General features: G+C 51.0%; 6 protein-coding genes across 6 annotated transcripts, besides 1 other annotated feature; 5 read left to right on the top strand and 1 right to left on the bottom strand.

Annotated features, from left to right (window-relative positions):
* Positions 1-12822: part of a sequence feature (contig 1.128 1..280307(-1)) that runs on past both edges of the window.
* ANIA_07370 (Hsp70 family protein) lies at positions 476-2795 on the top strand (the record flags this gene model as incomplete). Its single annotated transcript, XM_675547.1, has 8 exons — positions 476-585; positions 630-1236; positions 1282-1348; positions 1394-1661; positions 1707-1806; positions 1850-2212; positions 2267-2404; positions 2670-2795. The coding sequence occupies 8 exons, from the start codon at positions 476-478 to the stop codon at positions 2793-2795; spliced, it is 1779 nt and encodes a 592-aa protein (XP_680639.1).
* On the top strand, positions 2973-4011 carry ANIA_10938 (DsbA family oxidoreductase; the record flags this gene model as incomplete). Its single annotated transcript, XM_050611862.1, has 4 exons — positions 2973-3020; positions 3095-3239; positions 3301-3784; positions 3900-4011. 4 exons carry the CDS (start codon positions 2973-2975, stop codon positions 4009-4011), a joined length of 789 nt encoding a protein of 262 aa, XP_050467841.1.
* On the top strand, positions 4383-5866 carry ANIA_10937 (uncharacterized protein; the record flags this gene model as incomplete). Its single annotated transcript, XM_050611863.1, has 3 exons — positions 4383-4669; positions 4725-5281; positions 5328-5866. 3 exons carry the CDS (start codon positions 4383-4385, stop codon positions 5864-5866), a joined length of 1383 nt encoding a protein of 460 aa, XP_050467842.1.
* ANIA_10931 (GMC family oxidoreductase) lies at positions 6093-8101 on the top strand (the record flags this gene model as incomplete). Its single annotated transcript, XM_675546.2, has 4 exons — positions 6093-6418; positions 6546-7422; positions 7471-7972; positions 8016-8101. The coding sequence occupies 4 exons, from the start codon at positions 6093-6095 to the stop codon at positions 8099-8101; spliced, it is 1791 nt and encodes a 596-aa protein (XP_680638.2).
* On the bottom strand, positions 8241-9920 carry ANIA_07368 (uncharacterized protein; the record flags this gene model as incomplete). Its single annotated transcript, XM_675545.1, has 2 exons — positions 8241-8411; positions 8478-9920. 2 exons carry the CDS (start codon positions 9918-9920, stop codon positions 8241-8243), a joined length of 1614 nt encoding a protein of 537 aa, XP_680637.1.
* On the top strand, positions 11204-12342 carry ANIA_07367 (nitrilase; the record flags this gene model as incomplete). Its single annotated transcript, XM_675544.1, has 3 exons — positions 11204-11677; positions 11727-12051; positions 12098-12342. 3 exons carry the CDS (start codon positions 11204-11206, stop codon positions 12340-12342), a joined length of 1044 nt encoding a protein of 347 aa, XP_680636.1.

Raw genomic sequence — 12822 nt, forward strand, 5'->3', positions numbered from 1 at the left:
CTTGAAGAAGTTTGAGCTCCGGCCTCACAATGGCAAGCTCAATCATTGGTGCCACTCGTCGGTAAATATTGCACAAAGCACCAACCTGCATTGCCTTAGCCCTCGTATCCTGGTTACCATTGCTTCAGCCTTGTCGTACGGTATCAGCGTGTTTGAGCGACCAACCAGCGGCCATCGCATCGTCTAGCCAAGGTGAGCGAAAGGCTGTACTCCTCAGACTGCTCATGCTGCACATGGGCCTACCACTGGCGGACCATCCGTGGACGCATGCATCTTTAGCATGGAGAAGCATCAAACTTGGTAAGAATTCCCGGCTGCAAGGTGGAATTTGCTGCACGAGGCTGAACGGCCGGGGTTAGGAGCGCGCTTCCATATAACACGGCCGTGCAGCCAGATTTCTTCCAGAAGCACTTAAGGAGTTCACGCTACCTTCTTCCGTGATTGCCTTCTTCAAACCACATCATTCAGATCCAAGATGACATTTACGCCTTCTGACGGGATTCTAGCCTATCGCCCTAAGATTGCGACCCCAAGCGAAGATGACGAAGACGATGTCATGGTCATTGGAATCGACTTTGGCACAACGTGAGTCCCAAGGCACTCTACACGCGCTGATTCTAATTGTAAAGTTATTCTGGCGTCGCATGGGCAACGGTCGCAGATTTCGCTAGCGATCAAATCAATCTCATCACCAGTTGGCCGGGGACCGGCAGAGAAGAGGGCAAAGCGCCAACTGAGTTATTTTACGAAGACGACCAGATTTTCTGGGGCTATGAGATTCCTGATGATGCAGATCCAGTCCGCTGGTTCAAGCTCCTTCTTGTCAAAGACGAGGACCTGAGTGAAGAGACTCGTTCGTCCGAGTTCCTTCTTCGTGGACGCAAGATGCTCAAGGAGACTGGCAAGACTGCAGTTGGCTTGATCGCCGATTATCTCCGCCTCTTGTGGGCGCATATCTTGGAGTCGGTGAAGAAGTCTCGTGGTGAGTATGTCATTGATGCGTTGCGGTTCCATGTCGTAATTACAGTGCCTGCCATCTGGAAGGGTTATGCAAGACAGGGAATGGAGGAAGCTGCTCGACAAGCTGGAATCTTGAGCAGTCGGCCCGCTGGGGAGACTATGCTTAGCTTTGTTCCCGAGCCGGAGGCTGCAGCATTATCTACGCTTTGTGAGCCTGGTCGTAGGACTCAGCCAGGTGATGTCTATGTTATCTGCGATGCGGGTGGTGGCACCGTTGTAGGTTGCTTCTCTCCAACTTCACCTCCTAGCTCACGGTCGTAGGACTTGATCAGTTACGAGATAGCCTCGGTCAGTCCCATCGCAATGCACGAAGCCGTCGAAGGAACTGGTAAGTATATCAACCCTTTACTCTTATTCTTTCTAAACTTTCTAGGTGGTCTGTGTGGTGGTATCTTTATCGATGAAGCCTTCGAACACGCATGCAAATCACGACTCGGACGTCGCTGGGATCATCTCAGCAAGGCTGGTATTAAAGAGATCCTCAAGGGAGAATGGGAACACGCCATTAAGCCACAGTTTAAACCACAAAGCTCCAAAAAGGAGTATATTGTGAGTATACCAGCAGAAGCATTTGGGAAAAACAGCTTGGACGACATGAGTCGTGAGCCGTTCATCAAGAAGGGACGAATCCATTTCTCAGGGTACGCTCAAATCTCCTGATTGTGTCTCTGTCTAACGCGATCTAGCTCCCATATTCAAGATGCATTTACTGAGTCTTTTGCTGGAATCGACAAACTCGTCGACGGCCAAGTCTACAAAGCAAGGAGCCAAGGCCTCGACGTCAAGGTATATACCTTACCCATCTTAACAGCATCTCTAACAAGAGCAGGGTATCATCCTCGTTGGCGGTCTCGGCGCCAGCCCGTACCTCTATGAACATCTCAAAGAGCGGCACTCTAGTGCGGGAATCATAATCCTACAGTCTGGTGGGATGCGCCCTCGGACTGCAATCTGTCAAGGCGCAGTATACAAAGGATTCCTCGATGGCGGCAGCGACAACAGCGGCACTCAGCAGAACGGCTATGGGGTGGCCGCGCCTATTAGTGTGACATCTTCCATTTCCAGGACCAGCATCGGCATCGTTTACCACGCCCCGTTCGACCCGGCCAAGCACCTCGACGAAGATAAAGCATGGTATCCGGACGAAGGCGAGTGGCGTGCAAACAACCAGTTGAACTGGTACCTGAGACGGGTATAACTCCTTTTCAGCTCCATATTCGAACTGTCTACTAAAGAAAGTCTTCAGGGTGATAACGTCTCAACAACCGACCCAGTCCGATACAATTTCTACCGGCTCTATCGCAAAGACCCAGGTCCTCAATTCAGCGTGGAATTGTACGAATGCGAGGATCACGACCCGCCCACGCGACTGGAAAAGAGCGTGGTACGTCATTGCAAAATCGACTGTACACTTGACGTGCCTTTTGAGAGCCTGGAAGACTTCCGGTCCGCAGAAACGGGCAGTTGGATGAAAAAGATGTCGTTTGATCTGGAGATGGTGCCGAGCGGGGCGACGGTGCAGTTTGTTGTATATGTGGAGGGGAGGAGGATGGGTAGTCAGAATGCTAACATCAAGTTCTAGGGTTAGATTTCGGTGTTTGTATAGTGTTTCTCATTGGTTGTATCCAGGATTTAACTGTATCTTATAGGCCTGTCTTCTATGGAATCCTATTTACTCTCACTCTGGGGGATACCCCTCGAGAACCTTGGTCCGCGCCACGTTTACTATCAATTCCCCCTCTTTTGAGGCATATGCTGTTCCAGCTGAAGCATAAATGGATCAAGAAAGGCCAATAAAGACGCGCCTTAAGATCATGCTGATCGCTGCGGAACTCCGCCAGCTTACCGACTGTCCCAGGCCAGGCACCCACATTTGCCAATGCTATAAACCCCCAAGGGACCAACACTCTTACCGGCTCAATTGTCAAGTCCAATTCTTATGTTAAATAGCAATGGCCGTTATCTCAATAGAAATCATATCTGACGTTATCTGTCCTTGGGTAAGTGGGCATCTATAGCTCCTGAGGTCTTCCCTCGTTTCACAAGTCAATCAGCCCTATCTAATCACAAAAAGTGCTTCATCGGCTATCGCACTCTTCAGAAGGCAATAGCTCTGTACAAAAAGACATACCCCGGCGGTTCAGAAAATGAGTTCGTCATTGAGTGGAAACCTTACTTTATTGATCAGGTTGCACCTGAGACAAGCGTTCTCATCAACGGTTCGCACGCCTCCCTCATAAGCCACATATCGATACGTCAAAACTGATGAAAGGGGAATAGACCGCATGGCCCGCCGCATGACGCGCTCCCAAATCGAAGCTGCGCAGAAGCGTCTCAAGCGCATCGGCAGCACCGTAGGCATCTCGTTCAAATTCGGTGGGTACATAGGCTCGTCACGACTTGCGCATCGGGCTCTCCACCTCGCTCTTGACAAGGGAGGGAGTCAGATGCAGTGCACGGTAGCGGATACTCTGTTCCAATACCAGTTCGAGCTCGAAAAGGACGTTAGTCAAATGCACACTGTCGTGGAAGCTGCAGAGAAGGCCGGAATGGACGGGGACCTTGTGAGGGAGTATTTGGAGGGGGATGGAGGAAAAGAGGAGATCGAGACGGCAGAGAGAAAAGCCAGAAAGAGAGGGGTCAAAGGGGTGCCGTGTTTGTGCATTGGAGTTGGGGGCAGAGTGGGAGAGCAGGTTGTTGACGGGGCTGGGGATATGGAGGAGGTTTTCGAGGCGTTGGTTAGGGCTCAGCCGAGAGGTTCTGTGTAAGATTCTCCTTTCCCTCTCCATGTTATGAGGGGTTGCATATAATGAAGTGGAGGTCAAGTACTAGACCTAACATTTGAGGACCACACATAGCCATCTATTGCCCTAGTCTAGTAAGGCGACTCTGCACCACACCCCACGCGTCTACCCGTCAAGCCTTGGGGACTACAACTTACCTAGCACTACACACGTCACCCGTTCCTTGCGGAGTAAATCACCCGTATAGAACAGGGATGGAGCTCTCAATCCCCACAAGTGGACTGTCAGCGCGCGTTCCAAGCAATAGGAAGTGAGATACAGTCTCCTGAGTCACCCAGCCAATGAACTGCTGCCCACCTGCAGTACTGACATGTGTCTTCCTGCGAATCGATCTCACCATACATTCTTAGCTCATGCATGCATGCATGGAATTTTGCAGCCAAGCGCGCTTGACGAGGAGGACACTGCAGGCCAGTGCTTATCTAACTAACCCCCGCCATCAGGCACGAGCCCGGTTCAGCAGCAGTTAGTAGGAGCTCATTTGCACCGCTACTTAACTTGCACCTTCTAGCATCTTCGACCAGGAAATCGAATAGAAACGTGAGACCCTGCATCATCATGGATAGTAGCTCAACAATATCGTGTGGCTTTTCCAGCGAAAGTCCCAGTCTCAGTCGTAGTCGCAGCCAATCCTTCAGCGAGTCACTTTCCAGTATCGGTCCTGATTCCAACCCCGGTACCAAGCTCCAACTTGTTGAAAGGATAATCGAGCCGCTGGCTTATTACTCAACGCGCCGCTTTCATCCTGTGCATTTGATGGACACTTTCAAGGATAGCCGGTATAGGGTTATCCGAAAACTGGGCTACGGGTCCTTCTCGACGGTGTGGTTGGCGAGAGACACGAAGTAAGTCACACGGTCAACACATATGCCATGGTATCGGCAATAGCTAAGGCTCCAGACTTGGCCGCTATGTTGCATTAAAAGTCGGTCAAGCTGAGGATCAAAGCTCGAGTGCACCAATTGAGGAGACTCGAATATATCAGCTGTTGGCGAAGACCAAGTTTCCATCACATCCTGGCCGTGACCACTATCTTCCCTTGCTGGATCAATTTCGGTACACTGGTCCAAATGGTACGCATCAAGCTCTTGTTTATGAGCCTATGAGCGCCAGCGTCACCGAGGTGAAGGAGGCTCTGTTCCCTAACGGTCCGTTTCCGTTTCAGATGGCCAAGGCCATCCTCTGGCAGACGCTCTTAGGGCTAGATTTCCTGCTAGCCAATGGTGTCGTCCATGGCGATGTACAACCAAGGAACCTGCTGTTTACCCTAGAAGACCTTAAGGACGTACCAGAGGATCAGCTGGTGCAGGATAAGGACAAATCCATTACTCTCTGCGTCGACACTGAGCTGAAGGGGGGTGTGAAGGGGCCGGAGTACCTTGTTCCAGCGCACTCGTTGATGCAGTACCTCAATATTTCAAAGCCATTTACCGTCAAAGTGTCTGATCTAGGCGGCTGTACGTGCCCACCTCCCTCCAGAAAAGATAGGAGCTGACCCTACAGCCTTCCTCACTTCCCACCCGCCCTCAGCACCGTCGCCGCCCCTTCACCTCCGTGGTCCAGAGACGCTCTTTCAACGTTGTATCTCTGCTAATCAGGATATGTGGAGCTTTGGGTGCCTTATTTTTGAGTTCATCACCGGGTTCGCGTTGTTCGACCTTAGCGATCACCCTGTGACGGGTATAACGGACGACATGCACTTTATCGACATGTACAACATCCTCGGGTTTCCAAAAGATGAGGCATTGCGGAACCAACACTGGCCAAACTGGCGGAGATTTTTCAGATCTAATGGCGAGCCAATCGACCATTTTATTCGGAGACGAGACCGTGACTTTGATATAACCGGAAGGCCGACCTCGCATACATTGGAAGAACTGCTCGAAGAAGCGGTTGGAGAGGGGCTCTCGCCAGAGGAAATTAACATAACGAAGCAGTTGTTAAGAGGCCTGCTCGAGTTTGAAGTCGAAAAGAGGTTCACGACGAAGGATGTGCTAAGGCATCAATGGTTTGTGGAGCAGAGGAGGGATATCTGTATTTAGACCATATTCACAACCCCGTTTCCTAGCATCTAGCCTCTATGACACGGCTTTCTGGTATTGTATTTACTTAATAATGAGACCGGTAAACAGTAGAAAGCGCTAATACTGGACGTGGTCGTTGCTGCCTTGTTCGGGATACATTTCATCACTCAAAAGATCATTGCACGACACCTGGATAGTCCTTTGGTGTCCACTAACCCTTGTTTCCTTATTCCTTAACCTCGCAATGTTATGCTCATTTTTACCTATCGTTCTCTTACTGGCGTTGAGGGCTCTGTGCAAGACGTACGACTACATCATCGTTGGCGGCGGCACGTCCGGTATACCACTCGCGGTCCGTCTGGCGCAATCGCATTCTGTCGCAATTGTCGAGGCCGGCACATACTACGAGATCAGCTATCCGTTTGCAAAGACACCTGGCGCCGATGTCCTGCCAGTCGGATCAGACCCTGATACCAGTTGCAAGGCCGACTGGGGTTTCGTCACCACGCCTCAGAAAGGGGCCAATGGGAGGCGCGTACACTTTGCCCGCGGGAAGTGTCTCGGGGGATCGTGAGTAGCCCTAGTTGGGCATTCTTGCTTGGGCAGTTGAGCTGACGAACTAGGTCGGCGCTGAACTTCATGGTTTACCAGCGGTAGGCTTTCCATCCATGTCAAGAGCCCGAATAACACCATGCAGACCGACCAAAGAGGCGCTAGATACGTGGGCCGAGGCCGTTGATGACCTCAGTTACGCTTTCGACAATATCTTCCCATACTACCAACGTAGCGTGGCCTTTACTCCACCGGATCATGTCCAGAGGCTGGCGAATGCGACGGCGCTGTACAACAGCAGCGCGTTTGACCCTGCCGGTGGGCCACTTCAAGTCTCCTTTGCGGACTTTGTGCAGCCGTTCTCTACGTGGGTCGCCCGCGGCATGAAGGCCATTGGCCTGCATCAGACATCGGCCTTTAACAGCGGCGAATTGAATGGCTACCATTATTGCACGTCGACGATCCGGCCGCAAGACCAGTCTCGCAGTACCTCCGAATCCTCTTTCCTGCCAGGGCTTTCGACTTTGAACCCTAACATCTATCAGAAGACGATGGCGAAACGGATACTGTTCGACGAAAACAAGAATGCAATCGGCGTAGAAGTCAACAGCTTTGGTATATCAAAGACTCTGATGGCTTCCAGAGAGGTTATTGTTAGCGCCGGGGTCTTCCAGTCCCCTCAGCTGCTGATGGTCTCGGGCATTGGGCCAAGAGAGCATCTGGAACAACATAACATTACCGTTGTGTCGGAACTGCCTGGCGTTGGCCAGGGTATGCTTGACCACCCCTTCTTCGGCCCGAGCTATCGTGTCGGTGTTGAGACATTGACCAGGCTAGCAAACGATCCAAAATCCCAGGTTAAGGAATATATACGCTGGCTCACGAAGCACGAGGGAGTCTTGACGAGCCCGGTAGCCGAGTTCCTGGCATGGGAGCGGATTCCAGACAGCCTGAGGGCAGGCTTTTCTGAAGACACACGGCGGAATCTCTCACTGTTTGCAGACGGCTGGCCAGAGGTTGAGGTATGGTTTATGTACTGTTGGGACGGAGCTTGAACTAACCTTATACAGTACATGTCAGGAGCAGGGTTCCTTGGGAATATCTCCAATTTCTACAGTATCCAACCGGACGATGGGTATGAATATGCGTCCATTCTTGGTGTACTCATAGCAACAACGTCTCGAGGTACTGTTACTTTGGCGTCCAATGACACATCCGACCCGCCGATAATAAACCCGAACTGGCTAGATACCGAGTCGGATCAGCAATTGGCAGTAGCGGCATTCAAAAGAATCAGACAGGCCTTTGCGAGTGAGGAGATGCGCCCAGTTGTCATCGGCGAGGAATACTATCCAGGACCGCAAGTCCAGTCGGATGAGGAGATTCTGGATTGGATTCGGAACAATATGATGACTCTCTGGCATCCTTCGTGCACGTGCAAGATGGGCAGGGCGGATGACAGGATGGCGGTCGTGGACAGCCAAGCTCGAGTGTTTGGGGTGAATCGCTTACGGGTGGTGGATGCCAGTGCGTTTCCATTTCTGCCTCCAGGTCATCCTCAGTCTACATGCTGTAAGTCAACCCCTAGGCCCGGTGGTGGTTGCTGATGGTTCAGACATGCTGGCGGAGAAGATCGCCGAGGATATACTGGAGCAAAGCGGCAAGACAGAGGAAACGGTGAGGATGGATCTGCGACGGTGATATGCTTAAACGGGGACAATGTGTATTCCAAGGCCTCGGTGATGGAAGTACATATAGAACAGTCCAGACGAACATCATTATTCAAACTGCCCGCTTCCACAACAAATCTCAAGGACATACTCCAAAACAAATACATTCACTAGACAGCAACAGGACGTCCAGCAGTATAGCGGACGAAAGCCGACTCGGCAAAGTAGTCTCCCATATCGAACGTCATTAACGACGAATGCTGCACGACCATAGTCCACCCATCGTGATGGGCTTGCAGGATCCGACCGTGTCCCGAGCCGATATAGGACAGAATAAGAACCTGCCCCAGTTAGCATTCTTCCAGCAAACTGGGTAGAGAAGAGAAACTTGCAGATATTGGCTTTACAGCAGTTTCACCCTCGCCTGCACTTTCGACCTCATTGCTATGCTCGTACCACCACAGCAAAACTCCTACTGCGGCCTTCAACTCAGCAATACATATCGAATCATCTGTGCCCCCAGCCCCAACAAGTACAGTGGCAATAGGATTCGCTCGAGTGTTCCCACTCCGAAAATCAACATAATCCACATACACATCCTGCACTTTCCACGGGTACTGGTAATACCCCGATTCTTCAAAGTAGCCTAAATTGCCAATCGACAATGAAGAACGGGTAGAGTCAGATTCAACAGCGCCCTCGATCTGTTGACAGAGTCTCGAAGCGTTGCGTAATAGAATCTGTCCTGGGTTTGGCCGGAATATAGGAGGTACAGTTGGGAGGAAAAGAGGGGCAGTGGTCATTATCTTGATGGCTGCTGGCGTTTCAGTCCCCGTTATCCAGGCGTCATGGTCTTTCGAGGAATTGGGAAGCTCTTCGTTTAGAAACAGTTCCACGCCGGAGAGTCGGTCTTGGTTCAGTGTTGACATATCGGCGTTACGGTAGTAGCTTGCGTTTGTTTCTGAGGTGGTCATGGTCGAAGACTTAGTCGTGCATGAGCATAAGGGCGGGGTAAAGAGGCTCGTCTTGGGTTGGTAGTTATTGAGATGGGCTAGTTGGCGTCTGTGTTGAGTCTCGTAGCTTCCATTACCCTCCTCAACTTCGCGAACTCCAACGTAGACACCATGCCCGTCGGGGTCATCAGTGGTATATGACTGCACCATACAGTTGCCCTGCTCCTGGCTCTGGCTCTGGCTCTGACACTGAGACCCGTTCTCATACCTGGATGTTCCCTTCTCAGTCTCGGTCACAGTTTCAGTGCCACTGCCATGCTTATGGGCATTCAGATCCACAGTCGAGATGTCACTCGGCGTGTTCGAGGAAGAGCAGCTGGCATCTAAGACTGGTTGTAGGCGGGGTGTTGCAGGCGTTTTGTAGTTGTTGTAATGAGTACGCTGTTCGTACTGATGCTGGTTACTGGACTTCACGAACGACCGGATTTTCAATCCGCTGTCGCCGCCAAATTTAGTCTTACCTTCGTCTTTGACCCTGAGATGCGCCAAGCCCATGCTGTCTAGATCGATTCTGTCATGCTCGCAACAGTGATGCATTCTGAAACCGCTCCTCTTCAAAGGCCTGAAAGCAGCCGGTTCAAAAGCGAGTTCCACGTCAGCATCCATCTGGTCAGTGATATTACCGTTAGCATTGATGAAACCAACTCTTTTGATTTTTATGCCCAGAGTCTCGTTGGCCTCACATGCGGTGGTCGGTACTGCTGGGAAGGGTGCTAGGAGCTGGTTAAGCCGCGTTAGGCAGCGGAGGGTGCGGGCATGAGTGCTTAGTTTGGTGGTACTAGAGGTGAAGGTGACAGTTCCCGATTGTGTTCGAGAACAGGCTTGAATAGGGTACATTCTGCTTTTGGGGAGGAGGTTTGTGAGCTTGAATAGTGGTCCAAGATTCGGACTTGACAAATCGGTATATGAAGGGCTGTCAAAATGAGTATGTCTTGGAGGTCTACTATGTAGGATATGGAAAAAATCGAATACGAAAACTAGATGAATGGTGAAAACACTCGATTTATATCACCCAGCTCGCTTCAGAACGTCTTCGGGGCATACCTCCAGCGCGGTGAATTATAATCTGAACGTGGATATCAGCACCTAATGCACGTATGTCCGGACCAATGTCCAGCTATTTGTGCTGGGATTAAAGTCTTTCAAACTAAAAATCAGACTTCAAAGCCCAGAACCAAGAACCGAGAGGATCGGAGCATTGAGCACGTTAGTCATGGCGAGGCCATGCGTCACCGGTGCTGGTTTCCGTAACCTTCGTAGTAGCCCAGGATGAGAACTCAAGACCCGGGAGTCATCACTCCGTCAAGGTAACGCTATCTTCAACATTACCGTACCGTCTTGAATAGTCTCCCGTGCTTTCTCTCCGGGCCTTTCCGCCACCTCGAAGCACCAACAGTGAGGCGCTGGTTTCAAAGAGGATAGTTCCAAGCGGGATCATTAGAGTTACAAGAAGTAACTTCTCGAAACAGCCAACTTGGCCGAGAACACGAAATCCGTGAGCGAGTAGGCTAATGCTGCGCCAATCGTAGGACCGACATGGGTGTTTTGGACGAAGCTATACCGAGGCTATAATCAATCCCGTAGCGTTGGAGCATGGCGGCGCGAGAATAGGCCGGCAATGCTGCCGACATCAAACTTGGGGCGACTTTGCTCAAATACACTTCATTATAAACAAATCGTTATTTTGTTCCCTAAAGAGAAAACAAAATGAACCTTGTTGCGTTGACGGAAGTGCATCCAGATGGTGTGTTATGGCAAAGTAGTAAACTGCGGTTTAGTGCCGAACCAAGGGAACAAGAGATCTTCAAGTTGAAATGCCGACTTGCACGGTAGCCTGACTGACTCGCAGTTTGGTCCTTTTTTGCAACTCAGCTAAATTTTAATCACAAATGAATGAATGGCGGGATTTGATGCTCAACGCTGCAGGTAGGCTATACGCACCTAGCGATCTGCGATAAACAAACCCCGATGTGCGGGGGAACGGAACAACCTTGTTCCATTCCAGATCAGGTTAGGCGCGGTAAAGCACGTGGACAAAATGCTTTTGTCCCCTCACGGCTATATATTGCCCTTCGAGTATACCCCGCTTGCACCCCGACTGAGAATAAACGAAGAGGAAGATGTCGAAACTCAAGGTCGCCATCTCTCAGTCGCACACGCGGCAGACTCTAGCAGATACCCTTATTGCGCTCAAGCACACTGCTTTGGCTGCGGCCGCTCGGGGTGCCGACATCCTTCTCTTCCCCGAGGCTTACCTTGGAGGTTATCCCCGCACTGCCACTTTCGGTACACGCTTTGGCTTCCGCGAAGCCCATGGCCGTGAACAGTTCCTGCATTACTTCAATGGAGCCGTCGATCTGGGAGACACTCCAGCTGGAGCCGGGGATGATTGGGTGGACAAGAAACTGCCCGTGGCCAAAGGGAAACAGTACCGCGGCGACGGGACGCGAGAGACTCTGGAGCAGATCGCTAATGAAACTGGGCTTCTGATAATTGTGGGAGTCATTGAGCGAGCAGGTGGCAGTCTGTATTGTTCAGCATTGTATGTCGATCCCCAACGGGGCGTCCTGGGGAAGAGGAGGAAGGTCATGCCGGTTAGTCGGTGTCTTTACTTTGTGCTTATGCTACGCTGACACGCAGTAGACCGGCTCCGAACGCCTCGTTTGGGCTCAAGGGTCGCCTTCCACACTCAAGGCCGTCACGACAGAAATTAAAGGCGTGAAATTGACGTTGGCTGCTGCGATCTGCTGGGAGAACTACATGCCTCTGCTTCGTCAAAGTCTGTACTCTCAGAATGTTAACCTCTACCTGGCTCCGACTGTCGACAGCCGCGAGACTTGGCTTCCTCTTATGCGAACAATTGCCCTAGAAGGCAGAACCGTTGTTCTATCTGCCAGTCAAAGCGGTCGTCACAAAGAACTCCCTAGCTGGGTCACCCAAGCGCCGGAAGGGGAGAAGATAGACGCAGGTACGTATCGCGCAATTATTGACTGTAAGATACTCATTAGCAATAGATCCAGAAGAATGGACTAGTGGGGGCGGCTCTTGTATCGTTGGGCCTCTGGGGGAGATTCTTGCTGGGCCCATCTGGAACGTAAACGATGATAGCGATCCCGATACCGCCCTGCAAATTGTTGAAGTCGACTTTGATGATTGTGTTCGCGGTAGACTAGACCTTGATGTGGCTGGGAGCTACTCCCGGAACGATTCATTCACTCTCAAGGTCGAGGGCTTGGATCTGAGTCCACCTGCTCTATAAGTGCTTTGGTAGCTAGTATCACTTCCAATTTACTTGATACCATGATCGGTCACTATCTACTGCTGTCTTGCATTAAGAGGCAAATAAATTCACATGATTTGCCATGATACGCTTTCCGACATCATCGCGGTAGGTTGACCCAAGACGAGTTACCTCCTTTTTTCTAAGCCAATCTCTTAAGTTGGCTCTTGACTTTCTATATGCATCGTGTTCTATGCTCACTCCTTGCTTATCCTGTTGATAGACCCGCGCATCCGCTTCAAACCAAACACCGCACACTCCCGCTAGCGGCGACGCCCAAGGAATATATCCGACTAACCCTAGCCATATGGACTACCGCACTAACAAACCCGGTATGACAACCAGACTGATGAACCAGATACTCGTGCCCAATATGACAGGGGGATGATAAGAAAGTTCTAAGCCAAGTATTGATGACTAGAAAACACAGAAACAACGACGGCAATAGACGCTTGGTTT

Source organism: Aspergillus nidulans, chromosome IV, assembly GCF_000011425.1.
Source record: "Aspergillus nidulans FGSC A4 chromosome IV".
Lineage (NCBI taxonomy): Eukaryota > Fungi > Ascomycota > Eurotiomycetes > Eurotiales > Aspergillaceae > Aspergillus > Aspergillus nidulans.